At 40.1% G+C, this 20,027-nt stretch overlaps 4 protein-coding genes across 4 annotated transcripts; all 4 read right to left on the bottom strand.

Annotated features, from left to right (window-relative positions):
* Positions 1-2,470: 2,470 nt before the first annotated feature.
* Positions 2,471-2,971, bottom strand: LOC104990486 (keratin, high-sulfur matrix protein, B2B-like). The gene has a single exon (XM_010842580.1). The coding sequence runs from the start codon at positions 2,969-2,971 to the stop codon at positions 2,471-2,473; it is 501 nt and encodes a 166-aa protein (XP_010840882.1).
* Positions 2,972-7,158: 4,187 nt separating this feature from the next.
* LOC104990485 (keratin, high-sulfur matrix protein, B2B) lies at positions 7,159-8,126 on the bottom strand. Its single transcript, XM_010842579.1, has one exon. It carries the CDS (start codon positions 8,086-8,088, stop codon positions 7,588-7,590), a length of 501 nt encoding a protein of 166 aa, XP_010840881.1. The 5' UTR covers positions 8,089-8,126; the 3' UTR covers positions 7,159-7,587.
* A 6,726-nt stretch (positions 8,127-14,852) lies between these two features.
* Positions 14,853-15,615, bottom strand: LOC104990483 (keratin, high-sulfur matrix protein, B2C). The gene has a single exon (XM_010842577.1). The coding sequence runs from the start codon at positions 15,578-15,580 to the stop codon at positions 15,152-15,154; it is 429 nt and encodes a 142-aa protein (XP_010840879.1). The 5' UTR covers positions 15,581-15,615; the 3' UTR covers positions 14,853-15,151.
* A 3,099-nt stretch (positions 15,616-18,714) lies between these two features.
* Positions 18,715-19,402, bottom strand: LOC104990484 (keratin-associated protein 2-1-like). The gene has a single exon (XM_010842578.1). It carries the CDS (start codon positions 19,359-19,361, stop codon positions 18,969-18,971), a length of 393 nt encoding a protein of 130 aa, XP_010840880.1. The 5' UTR covers positions 19,362-19,402; the 3' UTR covers positions 18,715-18,968.
* Between the last annotated feature and the right edge of the window lie 625 nt (positions 19,403-20,027).

Here is a 20,027-nt window from a genome sequence, read left to right as displayed (position 1 = left end):
GCAGCAGCTGGTCTGGCAGCAGGTTGGCTGGCAAAAGTTGGCACCACAGGTCCCACCAGTGGAGCAAGTGGGAAATCCACAGAAGCTGGTGGAGCAACAGGCCATGGTGTCAGGAGTTGGGCTGAGAATTGCAATGCTTGGAGGATTTTGGGTGGTGACTTCTGTGTCAGGCCTTTTATATATGTGGACCAGCAGCTATTTATAAAATTCTTAGCATATCTTCCTTGTTTTTGTATAAATTTGTTTTTCAGTGGTCCTCTGATTGGCTTACATTGAAATACCTATGATACATTATGGGCAGCAGTTTAGAAATTACTTCGTTTTATGGTTTCATTTGGACTCCTCATATTGGTCCTTTGCTCTTTGGAATAAGTTTGTGGTTTTCCATGTTCAAAGAGCCCTCCCATTTTCGTGCACGTCAACACCCTCATTTTGTAGAGGTAGTTATTCCATGTGCTTCTCTGTCCAGGTCTCTAAGGATAAGAGTAATTGTGCTGTTTTTAGCTATTTTTTTTTCCTCTTGAATATATAGACTGAATTCTCTTGAATTTAGAACATCAAGACATCCACTGAATTGAAAGGTACCTTTGGTCAGACATAATTAAAAGCTTCCAACTCATTTATTCCGACCTCAAATAAATAACCATCATTTTCCCTTTGATTTCAACCAATTTGAAATGTGTAAATATTACTTGTATTCCAGGCCAGAAATATTTCCTTGTGAACCAAATGATATAGTATATAGAAAGATAACCAACACAGTGCTTTGCTTCTGGTAGAACCTTAATAAATGTTTACTGAATCTGCTTTTCAATGGGTGGAGTAAAAGGCATGATTCATGGGTGTCTATACCACTTATAAATGATTAAATAGAACTTTTAAGTTGTAGTGCCTCTCATGAAGCAGTCCTTATTATTGTCAAAAGAGAACAGGAAAAGCTGACATCTTTTTGTATTTAATAGTTGAACTAAGTCTTAAGAAAAAGCATCGATAAGCTCTGACATTTTGTAGGGTGCACTGTATCTGCTTTATTCTTCTCTGAAATAAGTAATCTTGTGTGTGACCTATCACTGCCACCAACTGAAGGATAGAGGTGAGTGCTGGGAGCTTGTAATTGTCTCAAAAATATTGTTCTCAACGTGTTCTATGTTTTGTCCTATTGTGTTTTTTATATTGCGCTCACATACTTAAGAACTTAAAAATTAAATGGTAAGAGGTATTTTTTGTTCCAGATGTGTGTGCATTTATTGAGAACATTTTTCAGATTGGGTTGCAAAGTATACAATACATAGTTGTTTAAGATTTCTAATGAAAGTGTCTGACACATCCATTAGAATGGTGATGGCAGAACTCACTGGCTATCTCGGCAGCTATTTGTTCTATTCTCATCGAGACCATAGATACACCATAAAAATATAGTTAATGGTGGTTAGTGTTGGGTTTGAAACTTAGAGAACAATTTGGAAATCAGTGAATAGAATAGGCTAAGGTATAGGAACTGAACATAAATGATCTTGGAAAATAGATGGTATCTGATAGTATCTGGTTGATATTTTGAAATCTAGTTAATACGTAATACAATTTCTTTAGATATGGGGCCTGCATGAAGGAGAACATCTAGTATATTAAGTAGAAGGAGATTAAAATATGATAGGATTACGTCTATAGCTTTGATCAATCTGAAAATGTTAGGTAAAAAGGGCTTGGTGGCTCAGAGGGTAAAGAGTCTGCCTGCAATGTGGGAGACCCAGGTTTGATCTCTGGAGAAGGAAATGGCAACCCACTCCAGTATTCTTGCCTGGAGAATCCCCATGGATAGAGGACTCTGGTGGGCTACAGTCCATAGGGTTGCAAAGAGTCAGACACGACTGAGTGACTTCACTTTCTTTCTTTTCACAACAGATTACATCAGGTAAGTATTTGAACAACTACAAAGATTATTTAATGCATAGAGCATTTTGCTAAGCAATAGATTTAAGTATAATGTAATTTGTATTTAAACTCTCTGGCTTAGACTTTATGTTCATGCCTTAGCATTACTGTCAAATTCACTCTTCTTGAACTCCAGCTAAAGGTGGATAAACTTGAAGGTAGAAGGAAGAAAATAACCCAGTTTGCTTTGCAAGTTTAAATATTTTATTTGAAATTAACAGGGGATATTGAAGGAGAAGGCAGGTCTGAAAATATGTGGGAATCAGGAGAGAGGAAAGAGATCAGAGATGTCACTGAAATGAAGAGCTACTCGAGTCTGGTACTCTGCTCAAGCAAGGCAGGAAATCCAGACACCGTGATTGAGGCGTTTTCAGTGCACTATTGCAGAACATTCAAAAGTGTCCTAAGACTTTCATTTCTGAGCAGCTTAGAAACTTCGCGATATTTATAATCCAAGAAAAATTGAACGGTTCCTCAGAGATCAGCACAGGTTTGTTCTGCTTCCCCTTTCATTCTTAAGTAATCAGCAGCCTTGCTTTTAGCAGGTGCGCTCACAGCAGCTGGGCTCACAGATGGGCTCAATGCAGGTGGGCTGGCAGCAGCACGCTGGGCGGCAGCAGGACTGTCCACAGTAGGATGGGCGGCAGCAGGAAGCCTGGGCATAGTACAGCTGGCAGCAGGAGGGGGGTGTGCAGCTCACCACACAGCAGGGAGGCAGGCTGGTGCCCTCCACGCGGCAGTCAGGGCGGCACCACCTGGTGCGGCTGCTCACAGCTCCGCTGCTACCCACCTGGCCGTAGCCAATGCTGCCGCCAATGCTGCCACCAATGCCACAGCCGGTCTCACAGCCGCTGGTCTGGAGGCAGGTTGGCTGGCAGCAGCTGGTCTGGATGGAGATTGGTTGGCAGCAGCTGGTTTGGATGGAAGTTGGCTGGCAGCAGCTGGTCTGGCGGCAGGTTGGCTGGCAGAGGCTGGAGCCACAGTTTCCACCAGTGGAACAGATGGGAAATCCACAGAAGCTAGTGGAACAGCAGGCCATGGTGTCAGGAGTTGAGAGAGGAGGGTTGTTAAAAGAAGTTTTTGAGTTTTGGCTGCACCTTCTACATCTGTCCTTTTATATATCCTGTAGAGCCATGTCATTTTCCTAACGTTTAGCATTTTTCCTGGATACCATTGCAGAGTCAGTCTCTGATTGGCTAACATTTGAGTTGTTAAGAAGGTTATAAATAGCATTTTGAATAGCCTGCTTTTGTCATTGTTCAATTAAATCTCATTATGTTTCTTCTTTGCCCTTTGGGTCAAGCCAAGGCTCATTATGGAAGCTGTGTGATAGATTAGACTTTGGCTAACCGTTGCCCTGGCTTGCTTTGTCATAAATGTCCTTCGATAACCTTTAGGCAGAGTTTGTCTAAACTGAACATCCCCTTCCTAAGTGGTCATTCAATTAAGGATCGTGATTTTGTAAACAATTTGTCTAGACTTGGAATGGCTACCATTAGTGTCATCAAAACACAAACTATCACCTGAGTCATCAACACTGAAAGAAGTATGCCTTTCTATGCTCCATTTTTTTTTTTTTAGATATAAAAATTAAAAATTGGACATAAATACAGCTTCAATTCTTTCCTCCATATTAGTGAATTAGAATACAGGATCTATGCTCCATTTGTGTAAGCTACGGGATCCTCAGCTCTCTAGTATTTTTGTTATTAATGTACATATTCTCAACTGAAACCCTTCGTGACTTTTCCTGTAGATTGTTTTCTGACTCTGCTAATTTAAAAATAATAAGATAGTAATGAATACACATTTTAATAAGTCAAACAGTATGCAGACATATAAAGAAAAGTTAATGTTATTCTCCCTTTTCCCAAAACATAACACATCCCTCCCAAAACTAGTACTTCAGAGATAACCAATATTAACAGTTTTAGGGCACGCTCTGTCACATTTCTCCCTGCTTCTGCAAACATAAACCAGAGTATGCACATATATATCATTTAACTTAGTAGAGTTGGAGTCTCTTATATCTATTTATGCAATGCAAGAGACCTGCTTTTGATCCCTGGGCTGGGAAGATACCAACTCCAGTAATCTTGCCTGGAGAACTCCAAGGACAGAGGAGCCTGGCAGGCTACAGTCCATGGGGTTGCAAAGAGTTGATACGGCTGAACAACTAACACACTATACCTATTTATTATTAAAATTTTTAAATAAAATATACATAACATAAAATTTACCATCTTAACAAATTTTAGTAGTTCATTCTGCTAGTGTTCAGCATGTTCACATTGTTGTGCAGTCCATCTCCAGAACTCTTTTTGTCTTACAAAACGGAAACTCTGTATCCATTAAATACCCCTTCCCCATTCTCCCCTCCCCAAACTCTTGGCAGTCATTATCCTACTCTGTGTCTTGATGAATTTAACCACTCTTTGTACCTCATTTACGTTGAATCATACAGTATTTGTCCTTTTGTGGCTGGCTTATTTCACTAAGCATAATGTCCTCAAGATTGAGCCACCTTAAAGTGTGACAGAATTTCCTTCTTTTTTAAGGCTGAATAAGATTCCATTATATGCATATTGCACAATTTGTTTATCCATTCATCCATCAATGACACTTGGGCTGCTTCCATCTTTTAATTATTATAATTAATCATGCAGGAACATGAGTGTACAAATATCTCTTCAAGACCATGCTCTCAGTTTTTTTTGGGTGTATACTTAGGAGTACAATTGCTAGATCATATGGTAATTCTATTTTTGATTTTTCCAGTAACTGCCATTTGCTTCCCATAGTGGGTATATCATTTACATTCCCACCAGCAGTGTACAAGGGTTCCAGTTTTTCCATGTCTTGCCAATACTTTTTGAGTGTTTTAAGAATAGCCATTCAAATAGATGTGAGGTGGTATGTCATTGTGGTTTTGGTTTGCATTTTCCTGATTATCAATAATACTGGGCATCTTTTCATGTGTTTTTTTTTGTTTTTGTTTTTTTTGCTATTTGTATATCTTCTTTGGAGTTACGTGGATTCATGTCCTTCGCCCAAATTTTGTTGTTGTTGTTTTAGAGTTGATGTTCCTTTTGTTGAGTTGTAGGGATTCTTTCTATATTCTGCAATCTATGATTTGCAAATATCTTCTCCCATTCTGTAGATTGCCCTTTCATTTTGCTAATTGCTATTGTTGTTCAGTCACTTAAGTTGTGTCTGACTCTTTGCATGTCCTTTGATGCAGAGAAGTTTTTAATTTTGATGTAGTTCAGTTTATTTTTAACTTTTGTTGCCTATTCTTTTGGTGTCATATGCAAGAAATCATCAAATGCAGTATCATGAAGTTTTTCCTCTGTGTTTTCTTTAGATAATTTTATAGTTTTAACTCTTATTTAAGTCTTTGATTCATTTTGAGTTAATTTTTGTAGAAGTTTTAAGATAAAGGTCCAACTTCATTCTTTTGCATGTTGACATCCAGTTTTCCCAACACCATTTGTGGAAAAGATTGTCCTTTCCTACTGAATGTTCTTGGCACCTCTCTTGCAAATCTTTTGACAATATAGATGAGGGTTATTTCTGGGCTCTCTGTTCTGTTTCATGTTTGTCTCTATGCCTGCTTTTGTGTCAGTACCATGCTGTTTTGACTACTCTAGCTTTGTAGTGTAGTTTGAAATCAGGGAGTAAGATGCCTCCAGCTTTGTTCTTCTTTCTCAAGATTGCTTTGGATATTCAGGGCCTTTTGTGGTTCCACACGGATTTTAGGATAGTTTGTTCTATCTCTGAGGAAAATGCCATTGACGTTCTAATAAGGATTGCATTGATCTATAGATTGCTTTGGGTAGTATGGACATTTAAGCAATATGAATTCTTCCAGCCATGAGCATGGACTACCTTTAATTTATTTGTATCTTCTTTAGTTCCTTTCATTCACGTCTTACACTTTTCAGTGTACAAACCTTTCACCTCCTGGATAAGTTTATTCATAAGTATTTTATTCTCTTTGATGGTATTGTAAATGGGATTGTTTCTTGAATTTTTCTTTCTGACAGAATGTTGTTAGTGTATAGAAGTGCAAGAAACTTTATGTATTGATTTCATATCCAAAAACTTAACTAAATTTGTAACATTTTTTTGGTAGAATCTAAGATTTTCTGTTTATAATATCACATCATTTGCAAATAGAGACAATTGTAAATCTTATGACTTTTATTTCTTTTTCTTGCCTAGTTGCTCTGGTTATGCCTTCTAGTACTATGATTAAATAGAATAAGTGAAAGTGGACATCCTTCTCTTGCCCCTGATCTAGAAGAAAGGTTTCAGTTTTTCACTGTTAAGTATGATATTCGTGTGGGATTCTCATGCATGGCTTTTGTTGTGCTGAGGCAGTTTCCTTCTAGTTCTAGTTTGTTGAGTGTTTTTTTTTTTTATTATTACAAAAGGGTATTGAATTACCTCAAATACTTTTTCTGCATCTATTGAGATAACCAAATGTTCCCTCACTTAATTCTGTTATGTGATGTATTACATTGATTGATTTTCATATATTAAACCATATTTGTATCCTAGGACAAAATCTCATTTGGTCATTGTGTATAGTCTTTTTAAATGTGCTGTTGAATCCTGTTTGATAGTATTTCATTGAGATGTTTTGTGTCAGTATTCATCAGGGATATTGGTCTGTAACTTTCCTTTCTTGTATTTTCTTTGTCTGGCTTTGGTATTAGAATAATGCTGGTCTTGCAGAATGAATTCAGAAGAGTTCCTTTATCTTCAAGTTTTTGGAAGAATCTTAGGACGACAAGTGCTTAATTTTTCCTTAAATGTTTTATAAAATTCACCAGTGAAAACTTCTGGTACCAGAATTTTCTTTGTTGAAAAATTTTATTATTGATTCCATCTCCTTATTAATTATACATCTGTTCAGATTTTCTATTTATTCATGATTAAGTTTCAGTGGGTTGTGTGCTTCTAGAAATTTATCCATTTCATCTTGATTGTACATATTATTCATTTAAGTAGCATGTAATATTCCAGAGTACGATCATACAACACTTTATTCAATCACCCCCCTATTGCTAAACCCTCAATTTTTTTTAGTTTGTGCTTTTTATGGGGATTAACCTCTCCTGGATTTGATCATATTTCCTAACATGGTATAAGAAGAATAGCATGGAATATCACAGTCAGATTAGAATCTTTTGTGCAACACTCAATGAAGAAAAAGAGATGTTTGCTGTATCAAATGTATATATTTTATTAGATCTTGGTATATTATTCCCTTTTCATAAGAAGTGCAATTTGCAAAATGGTGGAGTTTAGGAGGTGAATGTATCTGAGAAGGAGAGATGGTTCTTCCTCAGCCTTGGCAGCAATGAGCTGTGAAGAGGAGGCTTGCTGAAGGTCAATCCTGACTCAAACTGGTTTTCCCATTTATTGGGTCATATTTGTATTTTGGTCAGCTTAGAGGAGAAATCAACATCTTTCTAGTATTGAATGGAATCAGATAAGTCTATGAAGCCCAAATATTTGGTAACCCCTCATAAAATTTTGATTAAAGTTCAAGAACTTGTTAACAATTCAAGAATGGTGGAAGAGATAATTACTTCATGGACTGAGCTGGAAGTTGAACTTTCAAGTTGAAAATCAGCAACCTGGCTTTTAGCAGGTGGGCTCACAGCAGATGGGCTCACAGATGGGCTCAATGCAGGTGGGCTGGCAGCAGCAGGCTGGGCGGCAGCAGGACTGTCCACAGTAGGATGGGCGGCAGCAGGAGGCCTGGGCATAGTACAGCTGGCAGCAGGATGGGGGTGTGCAGCTCACCACACAGCAGGGAGGCAGGCTGGTGCCCTCCACACGGCAGTCAGGGCGGCACCACCTGGTGCGGCTGCTCACAGCTCCGCTGCTACCCACCTGGCCGTAGCCAGTGCTGCCGCCAATGCTGCCACCAATGCCACAGCCGGTCTCACAGCCGCTGGTCTGGAGGCAGGTTGGCTGGCAGCAGCTGGTCTGGATGGAGATTGGTTGGCAGCAGCTGGTTTGGATGGAAGTTGGCTGGCAGCAGCTGGTCTGGCAGCAGGTTGGCTGGCTGCAGCTGGAGCCACAGGTCCCAGCAGTGGAACAGATGGGAAATCCACAGAAACTGGTGGAACAGCAAGCCATGGTGTCAGAGGTTAGGTTGAGAGGAGGGTTGTTAAGAGAAGTTTTGAGTTTTGATGGACACTCCCACAGTGGGCCTTTTATAAGCCTCGGCCAGCTGCTATTTGCATAATTCTTAATGTCCCTTCCTTGTTTGTTTTAAAACAACTTGTCTCTGAATGGTAATTGGCCTGTCCCTGAGTTATTTGTTCTTCTCTGAAAGCTTTGAAAGTTAGTTTTATTTGGTCTTCAATTAGAATTTTTCACCATGGTCAAGTAGTCATTAGCATTCACTGAGTACATAACCCATAATTCCACATATTTGTTAAAATATGCTCATTGCTCAAAGAATAATTGAGTGATGCTTCACCTTTAAAGGAAGTGTCAATATTACTCAGTGTTGATCCTTATAATTGAGCTCTTGGGTCTCATATGACAGTTTAATTCCCAGCCAAGTGGCCTCCAATCTTCATCTTGACAGTGAAGTTAGTCAGAAAGAAAAAGATTCTGTCTTTAAGACTAGAAAATGTGGATGATTTACCACTGATAATATTTTTGGAGCATTTATTATATGCCCAAGTGGTTCTGAAACTGCATGTATCAGTTCATTCATTCTTCATAGCAATTCTATAGTGGAGGTACCGTTGCTATTCCCATCATCCAGGTGATAAAACCAAGTCACAGAGTAAGTAATTTGTCCAAGTTCACACTAAGAAGTGCTTAATCTGAAATTTGAATCCATAACCATGGGCTTCCAGACTAAACTAATTTTTAAAAATATTTTGGCCATACCATGCAGCAAGTGGGATCTTAGTTCCCCAACCAGGGATAAAACCCATTCTTTCTGTAATGGAAGCACAGTCTTAACCAGTGGACTGCCAGGGAAGTCCCCACACTAAACTCTTTTTACCACTATAGTCAATTTGTTCTTTCCTAGCTAAGCCATTGTCCTAGGGAACATCAAAGAGTGAGTGACAAGATGTGACAGTCTGACCACTTTCTTAGGCATTTTTTAGGGTGAAGGGAAGAAAGAGAAACCGTAGGGTAAGTAGTAATGCTCTTCAGTAGAGACTTCTCTGGAGATTTTATTTTTTAGCTATACAAAAGCACACTTCAAGGAAATAACAACTGCTAAAAAGTTAACTGACTTGATTTGTGACTTGAATCTTTGATTTTAGGATTTTCTATAGATTTCAATGTTCTTAACTGCATAAAATCATACTCTTAAAAATTTTTTTTAATTTAAATTTTGTATCAGAGTATAGTTGACTTACAATGTTGTATATCAGAGTATAGTTGACTTACTATATATACATATATATAAAGATTCTTTTCCCATTTAGGTTATTATTGAGTATTGAGCAGAGTTCCCTGTGCTATACAGCAGGTCCTTGGTTTTTTTAAGTAAACCTTTTATTTTGTATTGGAGTATAGCCATTTAACAATGGTGTGATAGTTTCAGACGGACAGTAAAGGGACTCAACCATACATATACATGTATCCATTCTCCCACAAACTCCTTCCCATCCAGGCTTCTACAAAACATCGAGCAGTTCTCTGCGCTATACAGCAGGTCCTTGTTGGTTATTTTGTAATGTGTATATATGTTAATCCCAAACTCCTAATTTATACATCTCCCCCACCTTTCCCCTTTGGTAACCATAAGAAAAACCACACTCAATACATTAATCCTGGAGTATGTAGCATACTATAATGCATTAGAGCTTCAGTGTGTAGTTTATTTCAGATGTTAGAGAGTAATCCAGTTAGCTATAAAGTTTGTATAACTGTACAATTTGAATGAGGCAATTGATAAGGTAAAGATAAAGGTTTTGTTTAGGGACAGCGAAAGGTAATCTGGACTTATGAGGCTTAAACCAGAACAATAAATGTTTGTTGTGCCTCTCCAGGAATGACGGCTTTGAGTTTATGCCTTAACTCTTCCTTAGTCTGAATTAAGTATATTCAAATCCCACATTGAATTTGATATATTTCTTTGTGACTATTTTGCTTTTTTTTCCTTGCTGCTGCTAACTGCTGCTGCTAAGTCGCTTCAGTTGTGTCCAACTCTGTGTGACCCCAGAGACGGCAGCCCACCAGGCTCCCCCGTCCCTGGGATTCTCTAAGCAAGAACACTGGAGTGGGTTGCCATTTCCTTCTCCAATGCACGAAAGTGAAAAGTGAAAGTGAAGTCACTCAGTTGTGTTGGACTCTTAGAGACCCCATGGACTGAAGCCTGCCAGGCTCCTCCGTCCATGGGATTTTCCAGGCAAAAGAGTACTGGAGTTTTCTCCTTAAGCAAATCTATATAACATAGACTCTTTGATTAGCTGTTTTTTTCACCTTGGATGTTTGTAATATGCTAATTGTAATAATTGTCATTATTATGATCTCACCAGCTATTTAACTCAGCAGAATCTTTGATACTAAAAGTATTTCTCTCCCCTTGCAAAAAGTTTAGATGTTTGAAGAGCTGAAATGCAGGGCGCTGGAGACAGTAGCATTGCATATCAGCCTTCCATTTCTGTACTTTTCTACTGTGGCACTATTTGCAACATCTCTCTCAGTGCAAAATTTAGCTCAATTTTCATGTTTCTGTCTTTAGTTACCTTTACAGAATTAAGAGTAAGATGTATTAGTCAGTGTTTACTAGAGAAACAAAAGTGGTTAGATAGATATAAATATGTAGAAAGGGATTTATTAGGCAATTTTGGGAGCTGAGAAGTCTTATGATCTGCTGTCTACAAGCTGAAGACCCAGGAAAGTCAGTATTATAATTTCAGTTCAAACTTGAAGGCCTGAGAACCAGGGGAGCCAATGGTATAAGTTCCAGTTCAAGTCCAAAGCCTGCAGAGTCAGGGCCCCATGCCCAAGGGCTGGAGAAGATGGGTGTGTGCAGGCAAGAGAGAGTACCCTTCTTGGTCTATTCAGGCCTTCAACAAATGGGACAGTGCCTACTGATATTGGTGATAGGCAATCTTTACTCAATCCATCAATTCAAATGCCAATCTCTTCAGAAATACCCACCATAGACATACCCAGAAATGTTTTATCAGCTATTTAGGGATTCCTTAGCTGTCAAAGTTGCTACATAAGATTAACCATTGCAAGATATGGCACTTAAATTTGAGAATTCTACTGTTCTGCTACAGAATGAAAACTAATCTGACCATTTCTTCACCCCCTCTAAATAAATCAAGAAAATAAAGTTTAATCAGAATCTTTCTTCCTACCACTTAAACCCATTTCTTCCTGATTAGTTTTCATAGAAATAGACTAAGAAGTTGTAATCATTTGTGATGCTTCCCTATGTAAATTTTCTATCCTGGGTACCCCTATCTGTAGTCTTCTTTGGGAAAAAAAAACCCAGGTCCTTTATCATTAACACTTTTTTATTGCTGTGCTTATCCTCTTTGGTTCTGATTACTTCAATGAAGCTATGGGGCCCAGACAATACCAGAATCATAAATGTGTGATCATTACGCATAAAATGTGTTTGTCTGTTATGCTTCAATGTTGGCCTTTGTTCACAGATATTAAAGTTTTGAGTTGTTATTCTTTAAGATGTTAGGGTTCCAGTTTTCTAGTTAAAGTTTAAGGGGTTCTTTCCAATTTCTTAAACTCAGTTTTTAAATTCAGTTGCATCTACCTTTCTTAGACTCCTCAGACATAAGACATGGTTGAAGTACCAGGCAAATGAACAGTCAGTCCTGCCTGGGATTCTGGGTTTCTAGCCTCCCATTCCAGTGACCAAGACTAGATAACACATAAACTTCAAGGACCTTGTCTCATCCCCAACTTGTGGCTCAGCCAGTAAAGAATCTGCTTGCAATGTGGTAGACCTGGGTTTGACCCCTGTGTTGAGAAAATCCCCTGGAGAACAGAATGGCTACTGAAGCCAGTATTCTTCCCTGGAGAATTCCATGGACAGAGGAGCATGATGGACTATAGTCCATGATGTCACAAAGAGTAGGACAAGACCAAGTGACTAACACACACAAACAAGACCCTTCTCTTCTCTCCTCAGTGCCAACGAGCTCTTTTTTGTGCTTTGAAGCTGAAAGTGAAAGTGAAGTCGCTCAGTCGTATCTGACTCTTTGCGATCCCATGGATTGTAGCCTGTCATGCTCCTCCGTCCATGGGATTTTCCAGGCAAGAGTGCTGGAATGGATTGCCATTTCTTTCTCCAGGTGATCTTCCCGACCCAGAAATCTAGCCCGGGTCTCCTGCATCACAGGCAGACGCTTTACCATCTGAGCCACCAGGGAAGCTGAGGTCCTTCTAAATGAAAGGTGAATCCAACCTAAATCTTACCAACCTGATGGGAGACAAGAGAGTGGTATTTGAGTGGGTAGAGTGATGACCACATTTTGGAGCCACTGTGTCTGAGTGTGTAGGTTGTGTCCAGATGAAGGACTTTGCCTACTCAGAGGAAGTAGATACTTTACACAGAACTGTGTCTCAACAACATGTGTATTCCTCATTGTGTCTACCTCAAGGTGGTGCCTTTTTCTAATTCTTGAAATATGCACTAATGGAGACCCCATCTCTTTGATTAATTGAGGTGAAATTCACATAATATACAATGAAATGTTTTAAAGTGTACAAATGAGTGGTATTTAGTGCATTCATAATGTTGTGTAACCACCACATCTCTCTCCAGTTTCAAAACTTCTTCATCCCCCAGAAGAACATCTAATAACCCTTAGGTAAACATTCCTAAAATTTGGTGCTGGGGAAGACTCTTGAGAGTTCCATGGACTACAAGGATATCAAACCAGTCAATCCTAAAGGAAATCAACCCTGAATATTCATTGGAAGGACAGATGCTGAAGCTGAAGCCCCAATACTTTGGCCACCTGATGCAAAGAACTGACTCATTAGAAAAGACCCTGATGCTGGGAAAGATTGAGGGCAAGAGGAGAAGGGGGCAACAGAGGATGAAATGTTGGATGGCATCACTGACTCAATGGACGTGAATTTGAACAAGCTCAGGAAGATAGTGAAGGACAGAGAAGCCTGGCCTGCTTCAGTTTATGGGTCACAAAGAGTCAGACACGACTTAGTGACTGAACAACAACAGCAACAAATCATTCCCATTCTCCTCTGCCTCCAGCTATTGACTCACCACTTTGATTTTATGACCAAAGAATTCATCCTTTAGCACAGAAGTTCCATTAAGTGTCTTTTATTTCATCTTTGCTTCATTCTGGAACGCTCCTTGGAGGTTAGCATGAGGATGGTGGATACCAACTTCGTGTTCATATAAACCCAGCCCTGCAATGGACATTTATTTTCTGCTTCACAATACAGGAGGGAATTGTGTAGGTATTATAAAACACATCAGTTGTAATTCCCTTTCCTCACTTTCCAAAGAATATTTTGAGGAGTACTAGAATTAACTGATAACAGGATGTTCAGAGTTAGTCAGTTCAGTCTCCCAGTTGTGTCCAACTCTTTTCGACCCCATGGATGGCAGCACACCAGGCTTTCCTGTCCATAATCAACTCCTGGAGCTTGCCTAAACTCATGTCTATCAAGTCGGTGATTCCATCCAACCATCTCATCCTCTGTTATCCCCTTCTTCTCCTGCCTTCAATCCTTCCCTGCATCAGGGTCTTTTCCAGTGAGTCAGTTCTTCGCATCAGGTGGCCAAAGTATTGGAACTTCAGCTTCAACAGTTGGTAGTAAATGACTCAAGGATTCTCCGGGAACCACAGAGTGATGGTTATAGAGATTCCTTTATTATAGGACATCTCAGTCCTTTTAATTTTCTAAGGTGCTGTATATACCTTCCATATGTTGGTAACACATGCAACACTATTTGACCATTGAATATTTTTTCCCCTTTGGGCATCTGAAGGGACTAATTATCAATGTGTCACTTATTTAGGAAATGATCTAATATCCTATGCCAGTAAGGGACATTGCAAGAAATAAAATTCAATTGTATCATTCTCCAGGTTAGAAACAGGGCCCTGGACTTGTTCAAGAGCTCATGGATTGTGGGTTACAAAGTGGGGACTAGGGTTCAGGATGCCTTACACCTTGTGCTGTGCTGTGCTTAGTTGCTCTGTCATGTCCAACTCTTTGCAACCCCGTGGACTCTAGCCCACCAGGCTCCTGTGTCCATGGGGATTCTCCAGGCAAGAATACTGGAGTGGTTGCCATGCCCTCCTCCAGGGGATCTTCCCAACCCAGGGATCAAACCCAGGTCTTTCACAATGCAGGCAGATTTTTTATTGTCAGAGCCACCACAAAAGCTTAATATTACTGGAGAGGATAACCTGTCCCTTCTCCAGGGGATCCTCCTGACCCAGGAATCAGACCCAGGGGTCTTCTGCATTGCAAGCAGATTCTATACCAGCTGAGCTACCAGGGAAGCCCACACCTTATGCTAATAACTGTCTTTCCAATTATGTATTGCTTTTATATCCTTGATGATTTAAAGAATTGTCCACAGAATCATATATGAATGAACTGAATATTTTTGGTGACACCTCAAGAAGCCAAATGACATAAAATTGGTATTCTGGGATACCTAACCCATTAATTGGCATACTTGAGGACTTCAGGGAATAGTGTCTAAATACTGATGTATTCTTTTAATCATATATTTTGACTGTAGATAGACAAGGAAAACCACCTTTTAAAGGCCACTGCTAAAAGCACAATAATAAAGAAAAACCACAGCACTACACTACATTTATTGACATTTTGAGAAATCCCAGTACCCCAATATCAATAACAGATACCAAAGAAAAGAAAGCTCCAACAATGACTTCATCACTGAAGAATGAAAAATTTTATTAAATCCAAAGGCCGATGAGTCGTTGAAACATTTCAGAAGATATTTATAGTAAAGTATTACACATTTCTTTTCACACTGTAGGACTTCTGTTCATATCCAGATCTATGAAATATTTTTGGTTTTTATTATAAATCAATTTCCATGTTAGGAAAATTATGTAGCCTTTGACATGAGGTGGTAGACTGGGTTATGGGTGCTAGTGGTTAGAAGTTTGTTGGGACTCTACACTGGCTAACTTTGAAGTGCCATTGTCTTAGGATTTCCATCAGAAGGTTTTTAACAGGTGGGTTGGCAGCAGGTGGGCTCACAGATGGGCTCAATGCAGGTGGGCTGGCAGCAGCAGGCTGGGCGGCAGCAGGACTGTCCACAGTAGGATGGGCGGCAGCAGGAGGCCTGGGCATAGTACAGCTGGCAGCAGGAGGGGGATGTGCAGCTCACCACACAGCAGGGAGGCAGGCTGGTGCCCTCCACACGGCAGTCAGGGCGGCACCACCTGGTGCGGCTGCTCACAGCTCTGCTGCTACCCACCTGGCCGTAGCCAATGCTGCCACCAATGCCACAGCCGGTCTCACAGCCACTGGTCTGGAGGCAGGTTGGCTGGCAGCAGCTGGTCTGACTGCAGGTTGATTGGCAGCAGCTGGAGCCACAGGTCCCAGCAGTGGAACAGATGGGAAAGCCACAGAAGCTAGTAGAACAGCAGGCCATGGTGTCAGGGGTTAGGCTGAGAGCTGGGATGCTTGGAGAAGTTTCTGAGTTTGGTCTGCTTGTTCCACTCAGGCCTTTTATAGAGTTTTGCCACTTCCTGTTTTTGTGATGGACAGCATTTTTATCTTATTACTCTTTCAAACAATCTTTTCCAGGGCCCTCTGATTGTTGAAATAATGAGTTATTTTAAATATATCTCCAAAATGGATTTTCCTTATTACTCAGCTAATACTCACCAAACGTGTTTGTCTTTGGTAAAAATACTGATGTTTTGTTTTCAAATAATGCTGTAATTTCTCTTCAAGTCTCAGCCTTTGTTTTATGCTTATGATTACATCACTGTCACTCATAAGACAATGTGACTATGGGATCATATTTTCCAAACCTTCAGTCTCCAGAATAAAATTATTAACCATTGATTGTCCTGTGTCTAAGCCTTCCTACTTTTTTTAGGTAATTGAAATTATAGTTTCTACAAGCAGTCACATAGAAACTGATAAACTCCACATTCATAGGAATTCATAGATCTTTCCAGAAACTGGATCTCTCCAATTTCTATGATCTCTCTTGAACTTCACACATTCAGACTTGATGAAACACTTATCACTGAGGAGAGTATGAAATCTCCATCCCAATTTACTGTATTTTGTTGTTAATATTAATAACACAAATTTAAAAGAAGGACTAAAATTCATACCCACTAATTAGGAAAAAAAGTCACAAAAATTTTATGTGTAACTGACATTTCTCTCTGAAGGATAAGAATCACTTCTCTATGGATTATCTGAGCAGTATTTATTTCTCAAAAGTGGGATTCATTTTCAATTTATGTCATTTTTTATGTAACTACAACTTGTTTCCTATGAAAGGATGATATTAGACCAAAGAGCATGAGGATTGAATTTAGGAAAGAGAACCAATAAAATAAGAAGCAGAAGCTAGGGAACACTTTTTTTGGATCACAGTCTTATAAGGTAGATTAGAGTTGGACACTACTTAATGACTGAACAACTACAACGAAGGGAATGGATGATCAAGTGTCATTCAGTAGATACAAGTGCAAAGAGATCAAGATAAATTTCAGCAAAACAAAGGTCAAAACAATTCTTGGTGGTTTCCAAAAGTACGCGATTTTCCATTAGAATTTTGGAGTTATACAGGAAAAAATGAAAAAAGTGGTGGTCAAAAGCATACGTTATTGCTACTTGTGGTAGGTTTGTTCTTGCCTTCCAACCCTGAGTAGAAGCACATAGTTAGCTTTTATGAGGTGGAGGTTTGGTTTGTACAGCGATAGAATTACAGTAAAGAGTGATTCATGGCAGCGTCAATAAAGATGTCCTCATCATGGTAACCATGACTGCAGGTGTGATGTTAAAGGATGGTTAGGGGAATCACTGAATGTTAGAGATCAAAAACTTAATATATCATTTTGTCCAACCATTTAATTTTATAGGTTTGGAAACTGACATCATTCTTTTTATAAATAGCACGTGTTTATTGAATACTATTATGCCTGGGGCACTGAAGGATTATGTAGAAGGGAAGACCCAATCTGCTGCCTCATATCTTATTCTAGTGCACAAATTGGCATAGTACCAATAAGCCAGAGTTGAACATAGGAACAGGATGTTCCTATGGAGATGCAGACCAGAGAACAGACTTGTGGACCCAGTGGGCAAAGGAGAGGTTTGGACAAATAGAGAGAGTAGCATTGAAACATATATATTACCATATGTAAAACAGATAGCCAGTGGGAATATGCTGTATGTCACAGGGAGCTCAAACTTGGTGCTCTGGGACTGTCTAGAGAGGAGGGATGGGGTGGGAAGTGAGAAGGAGGTTAAAGAGGGAGAGGACATACATGGGCCTATGGCTGATTCATGTTGATGTATGGCAGAAACCAACACAATATTGCAAAGAAATTATCCTCCAATTAAAAATAAATAAATCTGAAAAAAGATTGATGTTGTGAAACAGAAAAAAAGAAGGAAACATTCAGCCTCAAGGTTCTAAATTGAAATATTAATGTTGTGGTGTGAACTATTTCTAATTTCCTCTCAGCATCAGTTGATATTAGAATGCTATGGAGTTTAGGATTGACTGCACTTTGGAGAGGCTGAGAGCTTGCTCCATTCACACAGCCAGTACACAGCCAGAAGAGATGGGTATAAAACTTCTATTCCTCATTCCTAGATCAGTTCATTTTATTTTAAACTGTGTTGCTTTCCAGGATCAATTAAAGTTAGTAAAACTCACTGTCTTCTCTGTTTTCTTCTAACATTTCTGTGTGGTTTTAAACACACAGCAAGTAAGTATAAATATTTAAAAATTGTTTTAAGCATCTTCTGACCAGAAGAGTTTCCCATAGATCTGCAATTTCTAAGTATTTTATTCCTAGTTGTTTCTTGTTTCCTAAATTCAGATTGGTTAATTCTCCACCTGGGTTTCTATGTCTGCCATATTCTTTGTGTCTTTTTTATTCCATGGTAATATCTCAGTTAACTCTTACTGTGTATCACTTAGACCATGGCAGTGGTCTCTTGATTGCTTCTGTATAGTCATTATTATGTCTAGCCTTTGGCCCTTTGTTTTTATAAACATCTACCACAGAAATCATCCTTATGCCCACCTCCTGCCATCCATTCCCCTGTCCTAAGGCTTTCAACAGTTCTTTGTGTTTGTTGAATAAATGGCATATTCCTTTGGCTAGTTCTAAAAGCACACCAACTTTCTAAAATGAGTTTCCATTATTACTTTACCTATATCCCACTCTAATCATCTCTGAACAACTTCTCTATACCTTTGTCAATACTGTTTGCATTATTGAAAATGCCATCTTCCCTGAGATCTGGACACCTAAATCTTAACTCATATGAAATGTTAGCTTCTTTTTCAATCTTTCTTGTTCTCCCCAATCGATAGCAACTTCTCTGTTGACAGTGTGTTGTACATTTTCATATTCTAATCATTGGTTAATTACTGTGAGTTTGTTTCATCTCCTGGAAATTCCTTGAATAGGGTGACATTAACCCAACTTTAATACAGTCTATGGTTTGCAGACAGTAGGCAATCAGTCTATTTTTGTTATGCTTACATTTAATGCAAAAAATAGAATGAATAAGTAAAACCAAAGTTGAGTTTGCTGGGCCAAAAAAGAGAAGTTTATTAGAAAACCAAAATGCTGCAAGACTTAAGATCTAAGAAGGGGAGAAGGAAGTTGTTACTATTACTTGAGAACAGCCCAAGCCTTAATAGATGAGCCTGCATCTCCAGTTCCTAGTTGATGTGAGGTCTTAAGGGCTCAGGGCAAGAGGTTTGTTAGGTAGAGAAATGGGGGCAGAACTTTTTCAGACGGCTGGTTGCTTGCTCTGCGCAGGCAGTGCACTGCTCAGCAGGTGCGGCAGGTGGTGCGGCAGGTGGTGCGGCAGGGGGCGGGCCGGCAGCAGGTGGGGCGGCAGCACGGGGACTGCACAGAGATGGGCTGGCAGCACGTGGTGGCCCAGCAGCAGGGGCGGCAGACCACGGCCTGGCAGGACGTGGGGCAGCAGGTGATGGGGCGGCAGCAGCCCTCCTGCAGGCTGCAGGGGTCGCAGCAGACCGGGCGGCGGCAGGGCTCGCAGATGGGGCGCGTGCAGCGGGGCACGCAGGTCACGGGGCGGCTCACGGTGGTCTGGCAGGACACTGGGCGGCAGCAGCAGGGGTCGCGGTAGCAGCAGGGCTGGAGGCAGCCTCTGCCACAGCTGGAGGAGGAGAAGGTGGGGCCGCAGCAGGAGACGGTCATGGTGGTGTGTGGGGCTGAGTGGGGTTGAGGTGGTGAGAGGAGTTGAGTGTTCTCAGCTGTGAGTGTCTTCCTCCTGCTCTGGGCCCTTTATATACCCTGGCCAGGAGATGATGACGCCTCTTGTTTATTGTTTGCTCAATTAAATAGAAATTTGTTTTGACTAATGGTTGCATTGTTGGTGACATACTCATAATCTCATTAAAGAACATCTGTTGCGTCCCTAAATATGGATGTATTCATGCTGTTCATCATCAAAATCTAAATACTCTGGAACATTGGAGGTGAAGCAGCTCTTGATGCTTATTTTGAGTAGATGGCATCTGACAAAACCTGGGCAAAATGGTGCTGAATGGGCTACAATTTTTAAAGACATTAAAGGCATAAGAGTTTCTAGACCACTGACTAGATCCTACCCTTGACCCCCAAGAGATTCCCAGAAAAGCCTGCATGTGAATCAGACAGGTGTTAGACATGGTCTTTGGTGTGGATTCCTTGGGAAAACGTTTGTGTTTCGCTTGATATAGAGTTGGACTGCTGAGCACAGAAGAACTGATGCTTTTGAACTGTGGTGTTGGATGGCATTGCCGAGTCAATAGACATTAGTTTGAGCAAGCTCTGGGAGATGGTGAAGGACAGAGAAACCTGGCATGTTGCAGTCCATGGGAT

The sequence above is a fragment of the Bison bison genome, unplaced genomic scaffold, assembly GCF_000754665.1.
Source record: "Bison bison bison isolate TAMUID 2011002044 unplaced genomic scaffold, Bison_UMD1.0 scf7180017864180, whole genome shotgun sequence".
Lineage (NCBI taxonomy): Eukaryota > Metazoa > Chordata > Mammalia > Artiodactyla > Bovidae > Bison > Bison bison.
This window is presented reverse-complemented; position numbering and strand designations above follow the sequence as displayed.

Bases quoted from the DNA above. Each gene is read 5' to 3' on its own strand.
- LOC104990486 (XM_010842580.1), bottom strand. From the start codon at position 2,971: ATGGCCTGCTGTTCCACTAGCTTCTGTGGATTTCCCATCTGTTCCACT.
- LOC104990485 (XM_010842579.1), bottom strand. From the start codon at position 8,088: ATGGCTTGCTGTTCCACCAGTTTCTGTGGATTTCCCATCTGTTCCACT.
- LOC104990483 (XM_010842577.1), bottom strand. From the start codon at position 15,580: ATGGCCTGCTGTTCTACTAGCTTCTGTGGCTTTCCCATCTGTTCCACT.
- LOC104990484 (XM_010842578.1), bottom strand. From the start codon at position 19,361: ATGACCGTCTCCTGCTGCGGCCCCACCTTCTCCTCCTCCAGCTGTGGC.